The following is a 22,564-nucleotide window of genomic DNA, read 5'->3' as shown; positions in this document are numbered from 1 at the left end:
TCCATAAATTTAAAAATGATAAGGCTGATATTTTCTATTCAGTTTAGTGCATAATGTCATGAGTTGCAGTTACTTCACTCATGACATCATATTGTTATTGTACGATTATCTTTTTCTTATTCTTATTCCACACTTTTTGTCCAGCTTAGTTCTTGGAACTGAATGGACCAATGTTGATGGAACTATTACATAATGTTGACCACCATGTGTAGCTGTGCACCCCACTTTGGAATTTTAAAAAATGGCTGCCATTGCCATGGAAACAGCAATAAATGTGTAATTTGAGGGGTCAAAATGTCCTGGAACATTCCAGAACATTACTGTAAACTGATTATACAGCCATTAAATGTTATATGATGGTATATTATAATGGGGAGCACAGTTATAATTATAATTGTATTGCACCATTGAGTAAATCTTTAAAAAAATACTTTATCTTCACTTTGTTTTTTGTTGACATTTGAGTTTATTTTTGGGGAAATTCAGATTGAGACATCTGGTTTAATCAAGAAAAAAAACCATTTACACACACATGTATGTACACACAAACACACTCATATTTCAAAGTATCATAAAAAAGGAAGAAAGTGGCTAGCAAATCTGAAAAATGCACATTATACACATAGTTATAAAAGGTACCAGGATGTTAATTTAGTACGCCAGACGCGCGTTTCGTCTACATAAGACTCGTCAGTGACGGTCATATCAAAACATTTATAAAGCCAAACAAGTACAAAGTTGATTGGAGATCCAAAATTCCAAAAAGTTGTGCGAAATTACGGCTAAGATACTATATGTCTGGGATAAGAAAAATCCTTAGTTTTTCGAAAAATTCAAAGTTTTATAAACAGGAAATTATTAAAAAAAAATGACCACATTATTTATATTCTTGTCAACACCGAAGTGTTGACTACTGGGCTGGTGATACCCTCGGGGACGAAACATTCACCAGCAGTGGCATCTACCCATTAGTGTAAATAGTTATCAAAGGTACCATGATGTTAATTTAGTACTTAAGACGTGCGTTTCGTCTACATAAGACTAATCAATGTCGCTCATATCAAAATATCTATAAAGCCAAAGAAGTACAAAATTGAAGAGCATTGAGAATCCAAAATTCCAAAAAGTTGTGTCAAATACGGCTACGATAATCTATGCCTGGGATAAGAAAATTCATAGTTTTTCGAAAAATTACCACATTATTGAAAAACCGTCACTGTAGAGCGGAAGACTGAAAATGAAGTTAATCCTTACAGTAGTATTACCAATGTTTTTTCAACTGATCGGGCGGAGCTTACGTTTTAATTTGCATTAGGACAGTCTATTTGAAGATGTGTGTGATAAGGATGATTGCCGTTATTATTATTGTTGATTTCTAATCACCTATCAGTGTCATCAAAGGAATTTACAAAAGAATCACTGGACACTTCATTGATGAGTTTATCCTAAAACACCTATCTATAGATGGACTGGTTTATTATGAGCGAACCGGTTAAGCCCCGCCCAGTCAAGTGAAATAAATCGAGTAATACATGCAGTGACAGTTACGAAACAATTTGATATCAGCCTCATAATATTGCACCTCAGACGTGCATTTCGTCTGGAGAAGTCACACCAGTGACTGTCGCATCAAACAAGTTAAAGGCAAATTTAAGTTTGAAGTTAACGAGCATAAGAAGTTCTGTAGTAGTTAAAAGTACGATAGAAACATGCGGTGGATGCATTAATAGATAGATATGGGGAATGCAATATAACCCAAACCACTAAAGTGGGGTATAATGTTGAACTGACAAGTAGGAATATAAACACTTTAATATTGTTTCATCTGGTTCAACCTATATCATTCATGCAACTATCTACATCAAGTCTGGAATAGAACAGTCAATCACAAATTGCTCTTATAAGTGTTTTGTGTAGACATTTTCATCATAGTCGCCAGTATATATGTCAGTCTTTCCTATTTTGACCTTACAGATTGTACCAGAAAAAAAAGAGCTGCACCATGAGCACATGATATGCTGGTCACTTTTTCAAGGAATAAAGATCTAACTCTCCTCAATAACATATATATCAGAAGTTTAAAAACAAGAATGAGTCCATATCACACGGGTCCCCCACTAGCACTATCATTTTCTTTTCTTTTTTCAGTGAAATTATAGTCTCAACCCTAATGTGACATTAAATTTAGAACGAATGTATCATAGGGAACATGAGTACTAAGTTTCAAGTTGATTGGACTTCAACTTCAGCACAGCAACAAGTTTCTTGATCAGAATTTTTAACCTGACTTGACCAAAATGTATAACCAGAAGGAGGACAAACGAACGAAGAATTCAACATTTCTTAAGTATGAAAGGGAGCTCGAATCATTGTTCGAAAACTGGGAAATCCCCCTCTTTTATAGAATAAAACCCCATAACTTGGAAACGTAATCAAAATTTTATAAAAATCCACAGGTAGTCACATTAAAAGATATGAACAATTGACCAAAACTTCATTCAAATCTGTTTAAGCGTTTTTGAGTTAAGGTCCGACATGTTGTCAACGAAGGGATGACAGACGAACGGACAATGGTATACCATAAAAAGTCCAGTAAGCTTATGTGTAAAAATCTGTTAGAAATACTTGCAAATAACACACTTGATGAAAATGAAGCTTTTAAAGGTAAAATGTCCTTCTCTCTTTTACTCAATGTTAAGGGTTTTTTTTAAAGCAGAAGTATCAGCAGCTGCTAACAAGATCGTTCGTCCCAATAATAAGTAATCCTGATGCAGCAATAAACCTTCCAATGCAGGATTTTGTTGTGTATACATATTTATTAATAGAGCTTTCTTCACTCTGAAAGTCTACCCAATGAAAGCTTTTCTAGAACATAAGTTGTACACAATGAGGTTGGTATTAAGGATATTTGCTCCTATTGTTTTGAATATTTTTGTCAGATTTTCCAAATCCTCTGGTTTTATCCATGTAGAGCCTTGAACAAATTTTACCACTAACCCCTACTGTTCTTTCCATAATTTAGTTAAATGTTGTTTAAAAATTTATATCGAAAAATCCTAAAATCCTTGTTATTTTTTTCATACTTTTTGAAAGAAAATTGTACCAATGTTAAATTGATAAAAAGTCTAGTGAGAACCATTTCCAGCCAAACTTTCCATGGCTTATATCTCAATAAAAAGCACATGGACCCTTCATTTTTTCTGCATTTTTAGTTTCGTTATTTGCTTACTATCAATTTATAACAGTCTTTTAAAAAGCTTGCTATTTTGAAACAGAGCAGAGAACATCCTTTAACATTTTACATAATTTACTCTGACTTTGGTAATCATAGATAAGGATGTGACTTAGATGGAGAATTGTCTCCTAGGCACTCATACAGGCGTGAATCCAGGGGTGGTGGGGGAGGGAGGTTCTGGGGGTTGGAACCCTCTTTTTTTCGATGATCGATGCATTTGAATGGAGACCTGTAGTTGGAACCCCCCTTATATCCTGGGTTAGGAACCCCCTTTTAAAAATGGCTGGATCCGCCACTGTCATACCACATCTTCTTATAGCTAAGGACAAAGTAACAGGAAGTATATTTAAAGACTGTCTGTTGATAAAAATATGCATATGTATGTGAGGGCATAGCAGCAAAAATAAAACAGTGTGAATGGCTGCATAGGATAAAAATCTGCATTTATCTTTGCGATGAATCATGACCATGTCAACGAATGAATACTTCACGATTACCTTGAAAATAACTTAATGATATACACTATTGTAACTGCATCAAATGTGCATATTAACAATAAATGTTACTGCAGTGAGAGTCCAAAATATTTTGAAAATAAAAACTTATTCATAAAATAAAGAGCTTAATAATTCTTATTTTTTTTATTTTGTAAAGTAAACTTAATGTACATAGAAATATCATTACCTGACATTATCACAATTTAATACATTATATAAAATACCATCATATTAATAATGCAAGTTTCTATAAAAATAAACTAGAGGCTCTAAAGAGCCTGTGTCGCTCACCTTGGTCTATGTGAATATCAAACAATAGACACAGATGGATTCATGACAATATTGTGTTTTGGTGATGGTGATGTGTTTGTAGATCTTACTTTACTAAACATTCTTGCTGCTTACAATTATCTCTATCTATAACAGTACTTTCTGTGGAAAATGTTATTGAAAATCTTCAAATTTTAAGAAAATTGTTAAAAATTGACTATGAAGGGCAATAACTCCTTAGGGGGTCAATTGACTATTTTGGTCATACTGACTTATTTTTAGTTCTTACTTTGCTGTACATTATTGCTGTTTACAGTTTATCTCTATCTATAATAATATTCAAGATAACAACCAAAAACTGCAAAATTTCCTTAAAATTACCAATTCAGGGGCAGCAACCCCATAACGGGTGGTCCGATTCATCTGAAAATTTCAGGGCAGATAGATCTTGACCTAACAAACAATTTTACCACATGGCAGATTGCTCTAAATGCTTTGGTTTTTGGGTTATAAGCCAAAAACTGCCTTTTACCCCTATGTTCTTTTTTTAGCCATGGCGGCCATCTTGGTTCGTTGGCCGGGTCACCGGACACATTTTTTAAACTATATACCCCAATGATGATTATGGCCAAGTTTGGTTAAATTTGGCCCAGTAGTTTCAGAGGAGAAGATTTTTCTAAAAGATTACTAAGATTTACGAAAAATGGTTAAAAATTGACTATAAAGGGCAATAACTCCTAAAGTGGTCATCTGACCATTTTGGTAATGTTGACTTATTTGTAGATCTTACTTTGCTGAACATTATTGCGGTTTACAGTTTATCTCTATCTATAATAATATTCAAGATAATAACCAAAAACAGCAAAATTTCCTTAAAATTACCATTTCAGGGGCAGCAACCCAACAACGGAATGTCTGATTCATCTGAAAATTTCAGGGCAGATAGATCTTGCCCTAATGAACAATTTTACCCCCGATGTCAGATTTGCTCTAAATGCTTTGGTTTTTGAGTTATAAGCCAAAAACTGCATTTTATCCCTATGTTCTATTTTTAGCCATGGTGGCCATCTTGGTTCGTTGGCCGGGTCACCGGACAGATTTTTTAAACTAGATACCCCAATGATGATTATGGCCAAGTTTGGTTAAATTTGGCCCAGTAGTTTCAGAGGAGAAGATTTTTCTAAAAGATAAATAAGATTTACGAAAAATGGTTAAAAATTGACTATAAAGGGCAATAACTCCTAAAGTGGTCATCTGACCATTTTGGTTATGTTGACTTATTTGTAGATCTTACTTTGCTGAACATTATTGCTGTTAACAGTTTATCTCTATCTATAATAATATTCAAGATAATAACCAAAAACAGCAAAATTTCCTTAAAATTACCATTTCAGGGGCAGCAACCCAACAAAGGAATGTCTGATTCATCTGAAAATTTCAGGGCAGATAGATCTTGACCTGATGAACAATTTTACTGTGTGTCAGATTTGCTCTAAATGCTTTGGTTTTTGAGTTATAAGCCAAAAACTGCATTTTACCCCTATGTTCTATTTTTAGCCATGGCGGCCATCTTGGTTGGTTGGGCGGGACACCGGACACATTTTTTAAACTAGATACCCCAATGATAATTATGGCCAAGTTTGGTTAAATTTGACCCAGTAGTTTCAGAGGAGAAGATTTTTCTAAAAGATTACTAAGATTTACGAAAAATGGTTAAAAATTGACTATAAAGGGCAATAACTCCTAAAGTGGTCAACTGACCATTTTGATCATGTTGACTTATTTGTAGATCTTACTTTGCTGAACATTATTGCTGCTTACAGTTTATCTCTATCTATAATAATTTTCAAGATAATAACCAAAAACAGCAAAATTTCCTTAAAATTACCATTTCAGGGGCAGCAACCCAACAACGAAATGTCCGATTCAACTGAAAATTTCAGGGCAGATAGATCTTGACCTGTTGAACAATATTACCCCATGTCAGATTTGCTCTAAATGCTTTGGTTTTTGAGTTATAAGCCAAAAACTGCATTTTACCCCTATGTTCTATTTTTAGCCATGGCGGCCATCTTGGTTGGTTGGCCGGGTCACTGGACACATTTTTTAAACTAGATACCCCAATGATGATTGTGGCCAAGTTTGGTTAAATTTGGCCCAGTAGTTTCAGAGGAGAAGATTTTTGTAAAAGTTAACGCAGGACGACGACGACGACGACGCCGGACGACGCCGGACGCCGGACGCCAAGTGATGAGAAAAGCTCACTTGGCCCTTTGGGCCAGGTGAGCTAAAAAGGGAATAAAGATAAAATAAGTTAGTGTTGTATCAATTAACTCATCATAGAAACCAGGACTAAATTTTGTATATACACCAGACGCGCATTTTGTCTACAAAAGACTCATCAGTGACGCTCAAATCCAAACTAGAGGCCCTAAAGAGCCTGTGTCGCTCACCTTGGTCTATGTGACTATTAAACAAAGGAAGCAGATGGATTCATGACAAAATTGTATTTTGGTGATGGTGATGTGTTTGTACATCTTACTTTACTGAACATCCTTGCTGCTTACAATTATCTCTATCTATAATGAACTTGGCCCAGTAGTTTCAGTGGAAAATGTTAGTAAAAATTTACAAATTTTATAAAAATTGTTGAAAATTGACTATAAAGGACAATAACTCCTTAGGGGGTCAACTGACCATTTCGTTCATGTTGACTTATTTGTAAATCTTACTTTGCTGAACATTATTGCTGTTTACAGTTTATCTCTATCTATAATAATATTCAAGACAATAACCAAAAACAGCAAAATTTCCTTAAAATTACCAATTCAGGGGCAGCAACCCAACAACGGGTTGTTCGATTCATCTGAAAATTTCGGGGCAGATAGATCTTGACCTGATAAATAGTTTAACCCCATGTCAGATTTGCTCTTAATGCTTTGGTTTTTGAGTTATAAGCCAAAAACTGCATTTTACCCCTATGTTCTATTTTTAGCCATGGTGGCCATCTTGGTTGAATGGCCAGGTCATCGGACACATTTTTTAAACTAGATACCCCAAAGATGATTGTGGATAAGTTTGGATTAATTTGGCCCAGTAGTTTCAGAGGAGAAGATTTTTGTAAAAGATTACTAAGATTTACGAAAAATGGTTAAAAATTGACTATAAAGGGCAATAACTCCTAAAGGGGTCAACTGACCATTTCGGTCATGTCAACTTATTTGTAAATCTTACTTTGCTGAACATAATGGCTGTTTACAGTTTATCTCTATCTATAATAATATACAAGATAATAACCAAAAACAGAAAAATTTCCTTAAAATTACCAATTCAGGGGCAGCAACCCAACAACAGGTTGTCAGATTCATCTGAAAATTTCAGGGTAGATAGATCTTGACCTGATAAACAATTTTACCAATGTCAGATTTGCTCTAAATGCTTTGGTTTTTGAGTTATAAGCCAAAAACTGCATTTTACCCCTATGTTCTATTTTTAGCCGTGGCGGCCATCTTGGTTGGTTGGCCGGGTCACCGGACACATTTTTTAAACAAAATACCCCAAAGATAATTGTGGCCAAGTTTGGATAAATTTGGCCCAGTAGTTTCAGAGGAGAAGATTTTTGTAAAAGATTACTAAGATTTACGAAAAATGGTTAAAAATTGACTATAAAGGGCAATAACTCCTAAAGTGGTCAATTGACCATTTCGGTCATGTTGACTTATTTGTAAATCTTACTTTGATGAACATTATTGCTGTTTACAGTTTATCTCTATCTATAATAATATTCAAGATAATAAGCAAAAACTGCAAAATTTCCATAAAATAACTAATTCAGGGGCAGCAACCCAACAACGGGTTGTCCGATTTGTCTGAAAATTTCAGGGCAGATAGATCTTGACCTGATAAACAGTTTTACCCCAATGTCAGATTTGCTCTAGATGCTTTGGTTTTTGAGTTATAAGTCAAAAACTGCATTTTACCCCTATGTTCTATTTTTAGCCATGGTGGCCATCTTGGTTGGTTGGCCGGGTCACCGGACACAATTTTTAAACTAGATACCCCAATGATGATTGTAACCAAGTTTGGTTGAAATTAGCCCAGTAGTTTCAGAGGAGAAGATTTTTGTAAAAGTTAACGACGGATGACGACGACAACGGACGACGGACGACGGACGCCGGACGCCGGACGCCAAGTGATGAGAAAAGCACACTTGGCCCTTCGGGCCAGGTGAGCTAAAAAGGTAAAAAGGCCAAAACAGATAAGTAAAGGTCATTGTTTAGAACTTATCGTCAAGGAAAAATGTACTATGCCATAACACAATATCTTGTTCAAAACTGATTCAGGTAAAAAGTAAAGTCACAATCAAAGTGCCTGTAAGCACTGAACGGTAAATATTGCTTCAATTTATCAGTAGGAAGTAAAATTAAATATTGCATTGGTTGCAGTTAATTTAACAGCAATTCTTAAGATGACTTTAACAATGACATCATTATTTTGTTTTAAACAGATATAAGATTCCTTCACCTTGCAAAAGTTATGTCATTTTCTAGGAAAGTGTAACATCATGTTGTGCCTTGAATATCTGAGCATGGATAAATTTCTGGAAATGTTCATGGATAAGATGTACAGAATGTTATGATCAATGCACTATATTTTGTGTATCAAAAAGGTAGTGATAAGCCTTGGAAGATTTAGATATCAAGCCAGTCCAATAAGGTTTTGATTGCATTTCATGCAATCTTTACCTAAGAAAAAATACCAAACACTGAAATACTGAACAGAAAGTTCCTTATCAAATGGAAAAATCAAAAGCTCCTACACATCAAAAGGATGGATAACAACTTATGTGTAGGATCCCTGCAGATTTCATATTTAAGCAGCATAAAAAAATAGTTTGAATTCTGAGTACATCTGAAACAACAGAAAAAGATTCAAGTTGCACCCTATTAAAAAAAACTGTTTTCTTCAAAGAAATTACAAAAAGAGTCTCAATGGTGTAAATATAGAAATAGGAAATCTGAAATTAAACTACAACCCTAAAACTGATAATTATTTCACTGTAAATGCAAATTTATTTCACAACATTTGGGTTTTTTTTGCTTAGTAACAGATATTCAGTGAGTTAGTTGTTTTAAATAGCAGCTGAAAGATGGTCAAATTTCCTGAGCAGCAAAGCGTCGTATATAAACGATTGAGGGTTGAAAATGAACAATATTTATATCGTTTAAGATAATACATGAAAAATACAAAAGATTTGCTGTAGTCTTACTGTTATTCATGTACACATTTAGATAAAATAGTTTAAATAAAAACAGTAATTTAATAAAAACAAATCATTTATAAATAATTCATTAAAACACTTTCTTGTTGTACCAAACAACTCTCAAGTCACATTTAAATAAATAAAACTCAAACGTTTTATAAAGATGTCATTGTTCATTAAAACATGTAATTAAATTGCACCATCAAATGACAAAAGTTCCTAAGTTTTACATTATTTACAATACACAGACAAGTTTTTTTTTTAAAGTAATTGTTATTTAAACATATATCAACATAATAAAATAGAGATTCGCATTCATAAATTGCACCAATGACAGTTTTTGACCAGGTGCTCCGCAGGGCACAGCTTATTACTACCGCAGAAGTCGAACCCTGAACACTTGGACACTTCATCTCTGAATTTGGATTGTGATTAAATAGTTGACACAACATAGGTTTCTGATACAGAATGAATGTGGCCTAAGAACTTAACCTTAAAAACTTTTAAATTGGAAATTTACCTATTATGGTCCAATATCCAAAATCAAAATACATGCTTAGATTCAGCATATCAAAGAACCCCAAGAATTCAATTTTTGAAGAAATCTAATAAAGTTCAATTTTGAACCCTTTAGACCTTAATGTAGACCAATTTGAAAATGGGACTAAATATTAAGATTCTTAATACACAGTAAGATTCGGCATATCAAAGAACCCCAATAATTCAAGTTCAATTTTTGACCCTTTTGGCCCCTAATTCTTAAACTAATGCGACCAAAACTCCCAAAATCAATCTTCCTTTTTATGGTTATCAACCTTGTGTTTAAATGTCATAGACTCATAGATTTTTATTCACTTATGATAAAGTTATTGCACGAAAACCAAGAAAAATGCTTATTTGGGCCCTTTTTGCCCCTCATTCCTAAATTGTTTGAAATAAAACTCCCAAAATCAAACCAAACCTCCCTTGTGAGGTCATAAACATGCTCATTTGGGCCCTTTTTTGGCCCCTAAATCCTAAACTATTGGGACCACAAACCACAATGTCAATCCCAACCTTTCTTTAATGCTATTGAACCTTCTGTTAAAAATTTATAGAGATCCATTAACTTAAATTGAAGTTATTATCCGGAAACTAAATGCGTCTTCAGACGACCCCGATGACGCAGACGACAACAACATCATACCATTTTATGACGCAAAATTTATTTTGCGGCCGTATAAAAACATAAACAGCAACTCAAATTCCTGTGTTATGTAACAAAATGGCTTTCACTATAAAATATTGTTCTATAAAAAATTGCATTATCAGAATAAATATACTCATCAGAGATACCAGGATTAAAATTTTGTACACCAGACTAGTGTTTTGTCTACAAAAGACTAGTCAGTGATGCTCAAATAAAAAAGTAAAAAAGCCAAATAAAGTAGTAAGTTCAAGACCAAAAAATCTAAAATATTTCCCGAACTACAGCTTAGGTACTCGATACCTCAGTAGAAGAATACTTGTTATTAATAATGAAGATATACATACTAAAAGAGTAATTGCTGCTACTCTGCTTCACTTAAAGACTGAATGAGTTTCAATTTACCATGACTGATAACAATTATATACATTTTACATTGTCATTAGAAATCTAATTGAAAAAAAAATAGCGACCAATCAAATAATTACACTAAATGTATAGATGCTGCTCTTATTCCTAATAGGTAAAATAGTCTTCCATAAGATTTTTCTGTCTTTCAAGTTTAAAAACATGCAGACATAAAAGACAACAATGGCACTTGTAACCAGCAAGCTACCAATAACATGGATCCTCAATGCTCTTCAACTTTGTACTTGTTTGGCTTTATAAATATTTTGATATGAGCATCACTGATGAGTCTTATGTAGACGAAACGCGCGTCTGGCGTACTAAACTATAATCCTGGTACCTTTGATAACTAATAACATCATAACTGTAATTTTACTCATTTGAGGGTTTTAACAATCTAACTGAGTACTTGTTTTTAAAAATAGCAGAAACTAATAGCGCCAACATTTGTTTACCATTAGTATCAGAGACAAAAAGTACAAACACAACAGCTAAACAGTAAAAAAAATAAAATTAAAACCCCTCTACAGTTGTGTGTAATACGCAAGTAAATATTTTGGGTAAAAAAGGTGTGGACTATACAGTACCTACTACAGTACCTTATTTCAATCTATATTTTTGATTTAGGATTTGTTTGGCAATTTTGTCCTTAGATGGGGCAGTCCAATCTTCACTGTGTTATGATCTTGAAATATGTTTTTCAATATTAAAACAAGGTGTGTGCATGGTAAATTTTTAAATATCCCTAGAAATTGTTTATGGCGAAAACTAGAGTTTATTAGCAAAGTAATTGTAAGTTAATCAATTACATTTAAACGTAATCGACCCCATCCCTGAACTAGACTCACGTAAAATTTCAAGAAAACCATGGTCAACAAAACACCACCTACATCAGCTGAAGTATTACCATTTAAAAAAACTGACCTTGAAAGTACCACTATTCACATGTGTAACTTAAATGAATATATATATTCTATTCTTCATGTACAGGTACAAAAAACTGTCATGTCTACCTTCAAGCACCATGGCTTATGTAATGCCCTTCTTCTATTCATCATGTGCATGCAACACAGAATTGTACTTTAACATCATCTCCTTTCAAGTATAAAACATCAGATTTTCACTTCTTTCTAATGTACAATCATGCCTCTCCATCACTTTAAATAGTGTTCTTGTATAATCTTCCTTGTAATTCACAAGATATCTATCTCCTTTACAAAGACCTTATGGGAAATAAAATCTCAAAAACCTGAAAATAAAAAATAAATGAGATTTACTGTTATTATATAATTTATCAATTTAATAGATATGTGTTTAATTGAAATTTTTAATTGTCTTATTAATCTTGGTAACTTGAAATAACAGAATAATTTCATAGGTTTGCAATTTTCAACATGAATCATAGAAATATGTCAGAATATTTAATTGATATGAACAATATACCACTATATGACACCTACATTTATAATTTGAGATATATACTACCAACAACTATGAGAAGAGAAATAATTCAGTTTATAAAATACAAATACTACAACTACAAATAAACTCCACTTTGTTATCTTGATGCAAAATATTGTGGGCAAATTGTGTGTGTTATTCAACTTTCCAGTGCCTGCTGTAATAAAAAAAATGAAAAAAATTATCATTTTCAATAATTCAGATGTGAAGAGTTATTGCTTATTGTAATTCAGCATTTTTCCTTTGCTTTGAAAACAAAGCCATGTTCTTATTCCAATAAAACATTGGTTGTATGTGCTCAAGCCTTAAAAGATAAGGTCACAATTGAAATTGCAACCTCAGTTGTATTTTGAACAAAACCAGTAACCCCCCCCCCCACCCCCCCCCCCCCCCCCCAAAAAAATGTAAAGTTACTGTAAGATACTAAATTACAGTATGACATCAAAAGAAGAACAATTGTGATGATTTAATATAAGGATGTTCTCTTTATATAATTTGTTATTGACATTTTGTCAGACATTCAGAATCCTGTAGTGCCAGTAAAAAATTTGCCAAATAACCCCTACTTTTCTTTTCATTAATTTATCATGTTTATTACATTCTTGTTATTTCTTTAACGTTTTTGAAAGAAAAAAGGTGCCAATGTTAAATAAATGAAAAATTTAAACAGATTTATTTCCTGCCAAATTTTCAATGATTTATATCTCGAAAACAAGCACACAGACCCTTCATTTTTTCTGACTTTTTAGTTACTTTATTTATATACTCTTACCAAAGTGTAGATTCTTTTGTGGTATCTTCTGCTGGATTAACCATGTGACCTTTAGAAGGTCCTAAATCTACAGTAATATTTGTATAAAGAAGTTCATCATGTTTACTAATCACAGAATAATTCATTGTTTTAGGTGAGTTCAGTCCATCTTTGTGCCATCTACCTCTCCAACCAAGGAATGCTTCATAACTGTAATTACATTAAAACATGTAACTGCTAATACCCCAAAGGAATGCTTCATAACTACAAATACATTAAAGAGGTTACTGCTACTTTCATTGTATGAAAACCCTCAAGGAATGCTTCATACTGTGGCTATCTATTTTAATGGGTACAGGGGAATCATGAATTTAAATGTCCAAGAAATAAAAATTTTCTACATGAAAATTTGCAGGCTTTTCCAAAACCATAAAATATCCAGGAATATGCAAGTTTTCCTCAAACCATGAAAATTGGTACCCACTAAAATAAATGAAGCATATTATAAGCCACTAGTTTTCTGATTTAAGGTGGTACCTAACACTACAGGGAGATAACTCTGTAAAGTCAGCTAAATGTTTTAATTGCGTTGTGTTGTAAAAGGAATATTAAGCTTCTCAATGATCAAAATTGGTGTTTGTCAAACTGCTGTAATATTTCCAGTGTAATATTTCTGACAAAACGGTTGGTTAAAAAATTTTGGAATTTTTATATTTTTGTTAAAGGGTCAAAGTAAGTACTTTGACAAAATTTTATGAAAATTAAACGAGCCAAATCAATTTTAGTGCAAGTGTTGGGTACCACCTTAAAATGTTTCATATTTTTCATAATGTTCATTTAAGGTCCTTTTAAAGCGGCCTATACGGTATGGATTTTTCTAATTGTTGAAGGCGACACAATTGCAATTTTTCATATAGATTAGACCGTTGGTTTGTTTTCTTGTTTGAATGGTTTTACACGTCTAGTAATTTTTATGACCATTTATAGCTTGCTGTTTCGAGTGATCCAAGGCTCCGTGTTGAAGGCCGTACCTTGGCCTGTAAGGGTTTACTTTTATAAATTGTTATTTGGATGGAGAGTTGTCTCATTGGCACTACTACCACATCTTCCTATATCTATGTAAACTTTGAAGGATAGTTGATTTAAAGGCAACCATCCCACACCTCCTTACTTTCATAGAGCTATTCCACATAAGGTTTTTTTAAATATAAATACACAAACCCATGTTCAGATCTGGTTTCCTTTTTATGTCTGACCATCTTAAACCTCCCTATATACTCAGGTGGCCTCGTCAATAAAATTCCTGAAGATTGTAATCTGAAATACGGCATATTTTTCTAATATACTGAAGATTCATACGTTTCATTGGATACCAATTTTTTGTGGATTTCCTTGGTACAAGTGAACCTTCAACTTAAGGTGGTACCTAACACTACAGGGAGATAACTCTGTAAAATCAGCTTAATTACGTTGTGTTGTAAAGGGAATATTAAAAGCTTCTCAATGATCAAAATTTTTGTTTGTCAAAGTACTATATAACCAGTGTAATTTTTCTGACAAAACGGTTGGTTCAAAATTTTTAAAATTTTTATATACTTGTTAAAGGGTCAAAGTGTATACTTTGTCAAAATTTTATGAAAATTAAACGAGCCAAATTAATTTTAGTGAAAGTGTTATGTACCACCTTAAATCTTCAATAAATTACAAATGTTCATAAGGGTTATATCCAGACTTTTGCAAAACCACTGAATCAAATATCATGAAGTATAAGTTTTCCTCCTTCAATGAAAATTGAATAAATCCACATTAATAAAGCAAATAAAAAGATTTTTTATTATAGAACTTTTACAGAATATTACATTGACTGTTTAACTTTTAACATTTCAATGTTAGTAAAGTAATTGGTATTAACAGCCATATTTCCTTAATAGCCTTCAAGGGTGTGACTTGAATGAAAAATAAATCTTTTGAAACCTTCATGGCCTAAAGATAGTCTTTAGTAAACACATTTATCAAGTATACCCTAAACAGTTCTGTATATTTAAATTTACTCTTTATTAATCAAACTTCTATTGTGGAGAGTTGTCTCATTGGCAATCATACCACATCTTTTTTATATTAAATAATCTTACTTACATCCACTTCATTTGAACACTGGTGGATAGTTGTCTCATTGGCAATTATACCATATCTCCTTATTTTTTTATCAGAAAATTTAAAACAAAACTATAAATGTTTTCTCTGTCTCCTTTATTCTTACCTTGCTGAGAAATCATCATCTTCATTACCCCATCCCCAGTAAGAGTTAGCAAAACCATTTATTCTGACAAATGTCTCCTTTTTTGTGGCAACCACGCCTCCAGCATAGTTGTAATACATAACACTACAAAGTAATTAAACAGGATTACAAGCAATTTGCTTATTGTTTTTTGAAATAATACTATGCGGGTTATTCAGTGTGCATCACATTTTTTTTTATGTTATTTCTTCATAGCCAGAAAAAATATTACTGTCATTCTTTAAATAACAATAGTCGTTCCTCAAACTGGAGTGCCTAGAACTGAATTAAACTGTACTACAATGTACATAGCAAAAGGAATAATAAATATTAACTGTCAGAACTCTAATCACCTTTTTTTTTAGGATGAATTAAAAATTCATTTTAATATTTTACCTGTACAGTAATTGTTTTATTATATTCATAATTGATTGGTGTTTAATGTCACATTCAAAACTATTGTTCTTTTTCATGGCAGTCAGTTTTTATTTGTGGAGAAAGCCAGAGTGCTTCAAGAAAACCACAGACCTTTGGTGGGAAAACTGACAATCCTAGTCAATGGAGACTGAAGTTGAGTGCAACTACTCCATGCTGAATTTAAACCCACAAAATAAGAGTTGACTGGCTGATGATAGAATTGTTGGACTAATTAAGTGGTCTCATTGGGGGGTTCCGATCCTGTATCCCGCTTACTGTTTTGTCAGATTCCTGTATCCCGCTTACACTATGTTCGTAAGCAATTCTCATTTTTTTGTCATTTCCCGGGTCCCGCTAGACCTCATTTCCCGTTTTCACGACACAATAATTTGACTTTCACGTGTCCCGCTTACAAAAAATCGGCAAACCCACGTCACGCTTAGACCCCAATGAGACCCACTACTTATGCCACTCAGTCACACAAAGTCCCCTCATTAATAATTGATATTATGACAAAGTACTGGTACAGTGGATTCATTATTATTCATTGAATACCAATTTTTGTTGATTTCGTGAGTACAAGGAAAACACAAATTTTAATTTTAAATGAAGTACAAATATGCTTTGTGGTTATATGTATACTTTTGCAAAACAACGACATCAAATATCCATGAAAATACAATTTTACCTCAATCTACGAAAATTGGTCCCCCCAAAACTAATGAATCAACAGTTATACTTACTGATATCTCATTTCATCTATAGCAGACGACAGATGCCTGACATTGTTATCACAAAGGTACAGATTTTTATCATTTTCTGGAAGTAGGTCAGCATCATGGAAGACGAAACAATCAAAGTTTTCATATTTCAAAGCTTCTGTAAATCCTACATTCATTAACTTTCCTCTATTAAAACGATCATTTCCTGACTGTAAAATAAAAGTGTTTAACATATATCATCCATTCAAGAATTTTTTTAATGCAAAGAAACAATATCTTCCTTAACAATGCTTCATGGTGGTAAACATGATAAAAACAGTCCTTTTAGTGCAAGTTTTAATCGTGAAAATAAAGTGAGGTGTGGAAGTAATCCTGACTTCTCTCAAAAATAATGCATTCTTTATTGGACCCTAAAAAATTAATCACTAATTCCTAAGACCCATTATGGGTTAATCCTAAATTCCCCTGAAAAATAACTATAGAACATGATTAAAACATTCAGCTGATTTTTACAGAGTTATCTCCCTGCACCTACTCAATTTGGATCTCTGATTTTAAAAACTAGAGGCTCTCAAGAGCCTGTGTCGCTCACCTGTTAATGTGTTTACAGATGTTGGCCATCTTCGTTGGTAGGCGGGGTCATTAGACACTTTTTAAAAAAAAAGATACCCTAGTATTATGATTGTGGCCAAGTTTGGTTAAATTTGGCCAAGTAGTTTTAGAAATGATTTTTATACAAGTTACAAAAATGACGAAAAGTTGTTCAATATTGACTATAAAGGGCAATAACTCCTCTAACAATTTTGATCATGCTGACTTATTTGTAGATCTTACTTTGCTGAACATTATTGCTGTTTACAGTTTATCTCTATCTATAATAGTATTCAAGATAATAACCAAAAACTACAAAATTTCCTTAAAATCACCAATTTTAGGGCAGCAACTCAATTGAAAATTTGTGAGGGGATATATCTTATTCTGATGGACATTACAACTTGAAAGATTTTCCCTAAATGTCTTAGTTTCAAAGATACAAAGCAAAAACTGCATTTTACCACTATGTTCTAATTTTAGCCATGTCGGCCATTTTGTTTGGTAGGCTGGGTCATCGGACACATTTTATAAACTGTAAACCACAATGATGAATGTGGCCAAGTTTGGTTAAATTTGGCAAAGTAGTTTCAGAGAAGAAGATTTTTAGAAAAGTAACAAAAAATGACGAAAAGTTGTTAAAAATTTACTATAAAGGGCAATAACTCCTTAAGGGGTCGACTGACCATTTTGGTCATGTTGACTTATTTGTAGGTCTTACTTTGCTGAACATTATTGCTGTTAACAGTTTATCTCTATCTATAATAGTATTCAAGATAATAACCAAAAACTGCAAAATTTCCTTAAAATAACCATTTCACAGGCAGCAACCCAACAACAGGTTGTCCGATTCGTCTGAAAATTTCAGGGCAGATAGATCTTGACCTGATCAACAATTTTACCCCTTGTCAGATTTGCTCTAAATGCTTTGGTTTTTGAGTTATAAGCCAAAAACTGCATTTTACCCCTATGTTCTATTTTTAGCCATGGCGGCCATCTTGGTAGGTTTGATGGGTCACGCCACACATTTTTTAAACTAGATACCCCAAGGATGATTGTGGCCAAGTTTGGTAGAATTTGGCCAAGTAGTTTCAGAGGAGAAGATTTTTGTAAAAGTTTACGGACGACGGACGACGGACGCCAAGTGATGAGAAAAGCTCACTTGACCTTTCAAGTCAGGTGAGCTAAAAAACCAGATATCCTCTAGTCTTGATCTCTCTTATGTATATTCTGTTTTATTTATATAAATATGTATATTCAAACCTGTTCAATGATGAATATTCTGTATTCTATCTGTTGCTTAAATAACATAGGATGTAGTCTGTTCAATAAGATTTTCAGATGATGTAATCTGTCTCTATAAGGCACTATAATAGCTACTTTTTGGTATGATTTACAATCTTTAGGGCTAAAGTGTCCACCCTTCTTGACAAATGGATACTTCTCAGCTAATTCTGGTATAGGGAATGCATTTACAATGTCTATATTGGTCACATCTGAAAGAAATAAAACTGGTTTAAAAGAATATTTAACATTAGATCAAAACAAATTACTATGAACTGGTGGTTTGGTTAGAAAATAAATTTCTAATTTTGACTATGAATTTTTAAAGTTTTGATTCTTTTGCTTTCAAATCAATAATATTAAGATAAAGCTTTTCAAAATTTGCAAGAGTCAATGTACTTATTCAAACCTATTTGTTTAGTTTCCTCTGGCATTTATTTCTGTAAGTTGTAATTACCTTAGGTTTGATAGTTATCGTTGTTTAATAACACCACAGTGAAAGTGATGCCACCAAATTTTGTTTTGAAAAATATTTTAAAATAAATTCCATCATATGTATGTACATGTACATACATCATTTGCACATATAGATATACATGTATATATATATGTTTTGGACTTTCATAGACATTCATTTGATAAACTTAAAAAGAATAACCAAAAATCATGGTACGTCACTACGTGTATACAATTCATATTCGTTATGGTATTTTTGTGGGTAAGGAAGTAGGAAACAGAACTATAGTTTTGTCTACCATTAGCAAGAACATCATTTTGCACTGTATATAATATTGGTACACAAATTCTTACCTAGATTTTCTAGTTTTGGTTGGCATATATCCAGCACTTCAGAGGCAGACTTATGACTGAAGTCCAAAAGTGTTTTTGGATGTGTAAAGATGCAATGGTCTTTATAATTAACCAAGGAGAAAAACAACATCGCAAAATAAATTGTTGATACAGAGAAAAAAGCATATTTTTTCAAGCTTGCGAGGAACATTTTGTATCTTTCTTTTCAATGATGCAAGATTTATGCTGTTTCTTTGCCCCTTGTATTACTCCATTGAAATCTATTCTTAGGATATTTCAAACCAGTAACAGGTAGCATCATCTAGCATGATCTGAAAAAATACCAATAAATAAACTTCAATATTTACTATTGATGATATAATGATTACTTTACAATACATTAGTTAATATGATACTTTTTGAAACTATGTATACCCCATCCCTGTAAACTCACCTTATTATGGCTTATATTATTGTGTCAAATAAATTGGACCGAGCAAACAATTGAACAAATAGTCAAGTTGTTAATAGTCTTCTGTATTACCATAATCTTGAATATATGTTAAATTATTTGTTCGGCCCAATATTTGACACAATAATATAATGTGACATTGCAGATTTTTATAATTTTTATCTGACATAAAGGTGGACATCTTTGAGACACTGAGTGACTGACCATTCACCTCCCTTTTGCTTTGCTTTCCTTTTATTTGGCAAGGGTGAGAGGGTGTTGTTTGATTCGTTCTTTCTTGAAAAGAAACAATTTATTTCTGAAGTGAAAAAATAGTTTATTTCCTTTGAAAAATAAAGACGTGAAAGATGAAATAAAGATAATTAGATATCTTTAATCCAGAAATGACCTTCAACATGTTCAATCAGACATAACATTTTTCTCATCAATTAGACACACATAAAACATTTTTCAAACTATTGTAATGCACTATTGATCAGTAGAATTATCTGAATATTGACTTATTCCAGCAGATTATTTTTGTATACATGACAAATGAATGAATACTATTACTGGACATCATTTGCACTCATACCACATCTTCTTATATCTCATGTATCTATCACAAAAGTTTTTGTAAATCTTGACGTCATAATAGAAAATATCTAACGCCACAAAAAATTATGGAAAAGTGATTGTTGTGTGTTGTCAAAAGTTCAAGCGGGACAGATTATCAGGTCAAGCTGGACATATTTGATTTCAAAATAGCGTTAAGGTGTATCGAGTAAACTTAACTATTTTTTCATGTACTTTTGACATATGTCTTTGCAATGAAAGACCATTGTGACAGAAGTTAACATGTAAGCTGCGTTATGAAGGCAGCTTGTTGTAAACCTAGTGGTATAAAGGTAGTCTAACTCAGTAAATGGTTCATGGTTGAGTTTAGTCCAAGATTACTCTAATGTTTAGTGAAATTTTTATCGCGAACAGTAGAATTTTATTACATAATCTGAAAGATGAAACCTTGAACTTTACAGGAAAAATACTCCCACTGCTGTGAAAAATCTTTAAAGAAAGTACCAGTTCATTATGTAAAGCCATTATTATAGCATTTTTTCAACTGAAATATAATTTTCAGCTTAATGATAGCATCAAAGGCATAAACCTTGCTACTTAAAAGAAGAAAAAAGTTCATATTTTTTTTATTTTACTAATTAAAAAATATGATTTAAACCTATGTGTTTAAAATTTGGAAAAAACTACAAAATCCCAATTTGTGACAAAACCACAAATTTGCTACTCAAAAAGGTGATTTAAAAATCACTTATTTCAGTAAGTCCCCTGACTGATGCTTGCCTGCCAAAACAGCCGTTGAACGTCAGAGTAATCTCGGACTATGTTATGTTTAGGAAATCTTCTTGGCTCGATTGGTTAGAGGGCTGTCTTAAGATCCTGAGATTGAGGTTTTGAATCCCGCTGGTACGATCCATATATTTTCACAAAACCCATAAATATGGAAAGTTTCCATTTATGAGGATCCTCCCCAACCAGTTTTAGGCTTCTTTTAAAAAAAAAAAATAGGACGGGCTTGAAATTTAAAAAGGGTGCATGTAAAGACTTATTGTTAATAAAACAAGGAAAGGACAGAAGGTGAATGTGGATTGAAGATGTTAGATATATTCTAAGAAGACCTACAACGTTCCATGCACTGATTATTTTTTCAATTTGTTTTTGTTGACTGGTTTGTGACTCAATTCATGGGCGACAACTCTAGTTATGTGTAAAATCTAAACCAACATCGGGTAATTATCCGGATTAACACACCAAAACGAAAAACGGTCAATCATTCGGAGTGTTCTGTGGGCTTAATATATTTTAGTACTGATACATAGGCTTATATGAGGTGCAAGTTATATAGATACGATAATCACAAGAAGATCTTAAATGGAAAGAACAAATAACAAATACGTGTAACAAAGCCAGTTCTACCCTAGGCTTCCTTAGAAGGAACCTACAACACTGTCCTATGGAATGCCGTAAAACAGCATATATAGCTCTCATACGATCAATAATGGAGTATGGATCAATTATTTGGGACCCATATACCCAAAAAGACATTGACAAACTAGAATCCATACAAAAGAGAGGTGCTAGATTCATTACCAAAGACTACAAATCAAGAGAGGAAGGATGTATGACAAAAATGCTAAAAGAACTTCAACTCCCGTCATTACAATCAAGACGCCAACAACAACGACTGATCTTCTTTTTCAAAGTGGTTGAGGGGAAGATACCAGCGCTTCCTCCCGACGATTTAATCCAATTTCAAAGACCAAAGAGACAAATCAAAGCAACAACATATAATAACTTTGTAACAAAAACATTATAGACCACCAAGTCCGCAACAACAAACGTGCGGTCATAGTTCCAACCAGTAAGACAGAACAATACAAGAACTCTATTTTTGTGCGCACTGCAATAAACTGGAACCATCTGGAAGACTCAGTAGTGTGCGCCACTACTACCGAGGAGTTTAAATCAGCACTCCTCAGTAAGCGCGACTAATTGTGCGCAGACCAACCCGTCACATAATAGCCGAAAGGAATCTGTGACGTACCCATCCTAATTACACAAGTGGGAAATACAGATACAGACAGAATCATATGCCACTGGATTGTGGATTCAAATTAAGGTGGTACCCAATAACTTCACTAAAATTAATTTGGCTCGTTTAATTTTAATAAAATTTTGACAAAATACTTACTTTGACCAAGGATTTGTATAGTTAGACTTCTAACTATACAAATCCTTGCTTTTACATGAACCCCTATTTTTTAAAACGACATTTTGTTTAATTTTGCAGGGAGATTATGTGGACCAAATTTTATAAAACTGTAAATAGTGCAATTTTTTTTTACTGATTTTGATAAATATACAGCAAAAAAATACGTTGAATTCATG

General features: G+C 33.0%; 1 protein-coding gene across 3 annotated transcripts in view; it reads right to left on the bottom strand.

Annotated features, from left to right (window-relative positions):
- Window positions 1-21,406, bottom strand: part of LOC143059406 (beta-1,4-galactosyltransferase 1-like) — a 361,910-nt gene extending 340,504 nt beyond the window's left edge. Inside the window, exons 1-8 of one of the 3 annotated variants that reach the window (XR_012973479.1) lie at window positions 21,299-21,406; window positions 19,174-19,484; window positions 18,343-18,575; window positions 16,510-16,697; window positions 15,332-15,454; window positions 14,293-14,388; window positions 13,093-13,281; window positions 10,799-12,108 (exon numbers count right to left, since the gene is read on the bottom strand). Coding sequence is in view for 2 of the 3 variants with exons in the window: in XM_076232893.1 (XP_076089008.1) it covers window positions 12,084-12,108; window positions 13,093-13,281; window positions 14,293-14,388; window positions 15,332-15,454; window positions 16,510-16,697; window positions 18,343-18,575; window positions 19,174-19,363 (1,044 nt within the window). In the remaining variant the exon portion in view is untranslated. Of the gene's footprint in view, window positions 1-5,881; window positions 12,109-13,092; window positions 13,336-14,292; window positions 14,389-15,331; window positions 15,455-16,509; window positions 16,698-18,342; window positions 18,576-19,173; window positions 19,485-21,298 lie in introns of those variants that run through there. The other 2 variants (XM_076232893.1, XM_076232895.1) reach the window with 2 other exon arrangements.
- Window positions 21,407-22,564: the final 1,158 nt, after the last annotated feature.

Source organism: Mytilus galloprovincialis, chromosome 14 (genome assembly GCF_965363235.1).
Source record: "Mytilus galloprovincialis chromosome 14, xbMytGall1.hap1.1, whole genome shotgun sequence".
NCBI lineage: Eukaryota > Metazoa > Mollusca > Bivalvia > Mytilida > Mytilidae > Mytilus > Mytilus galloprovincialis.
This window is presented reverse-complemented; position numbering and strand designations above follow the sequence as displayed.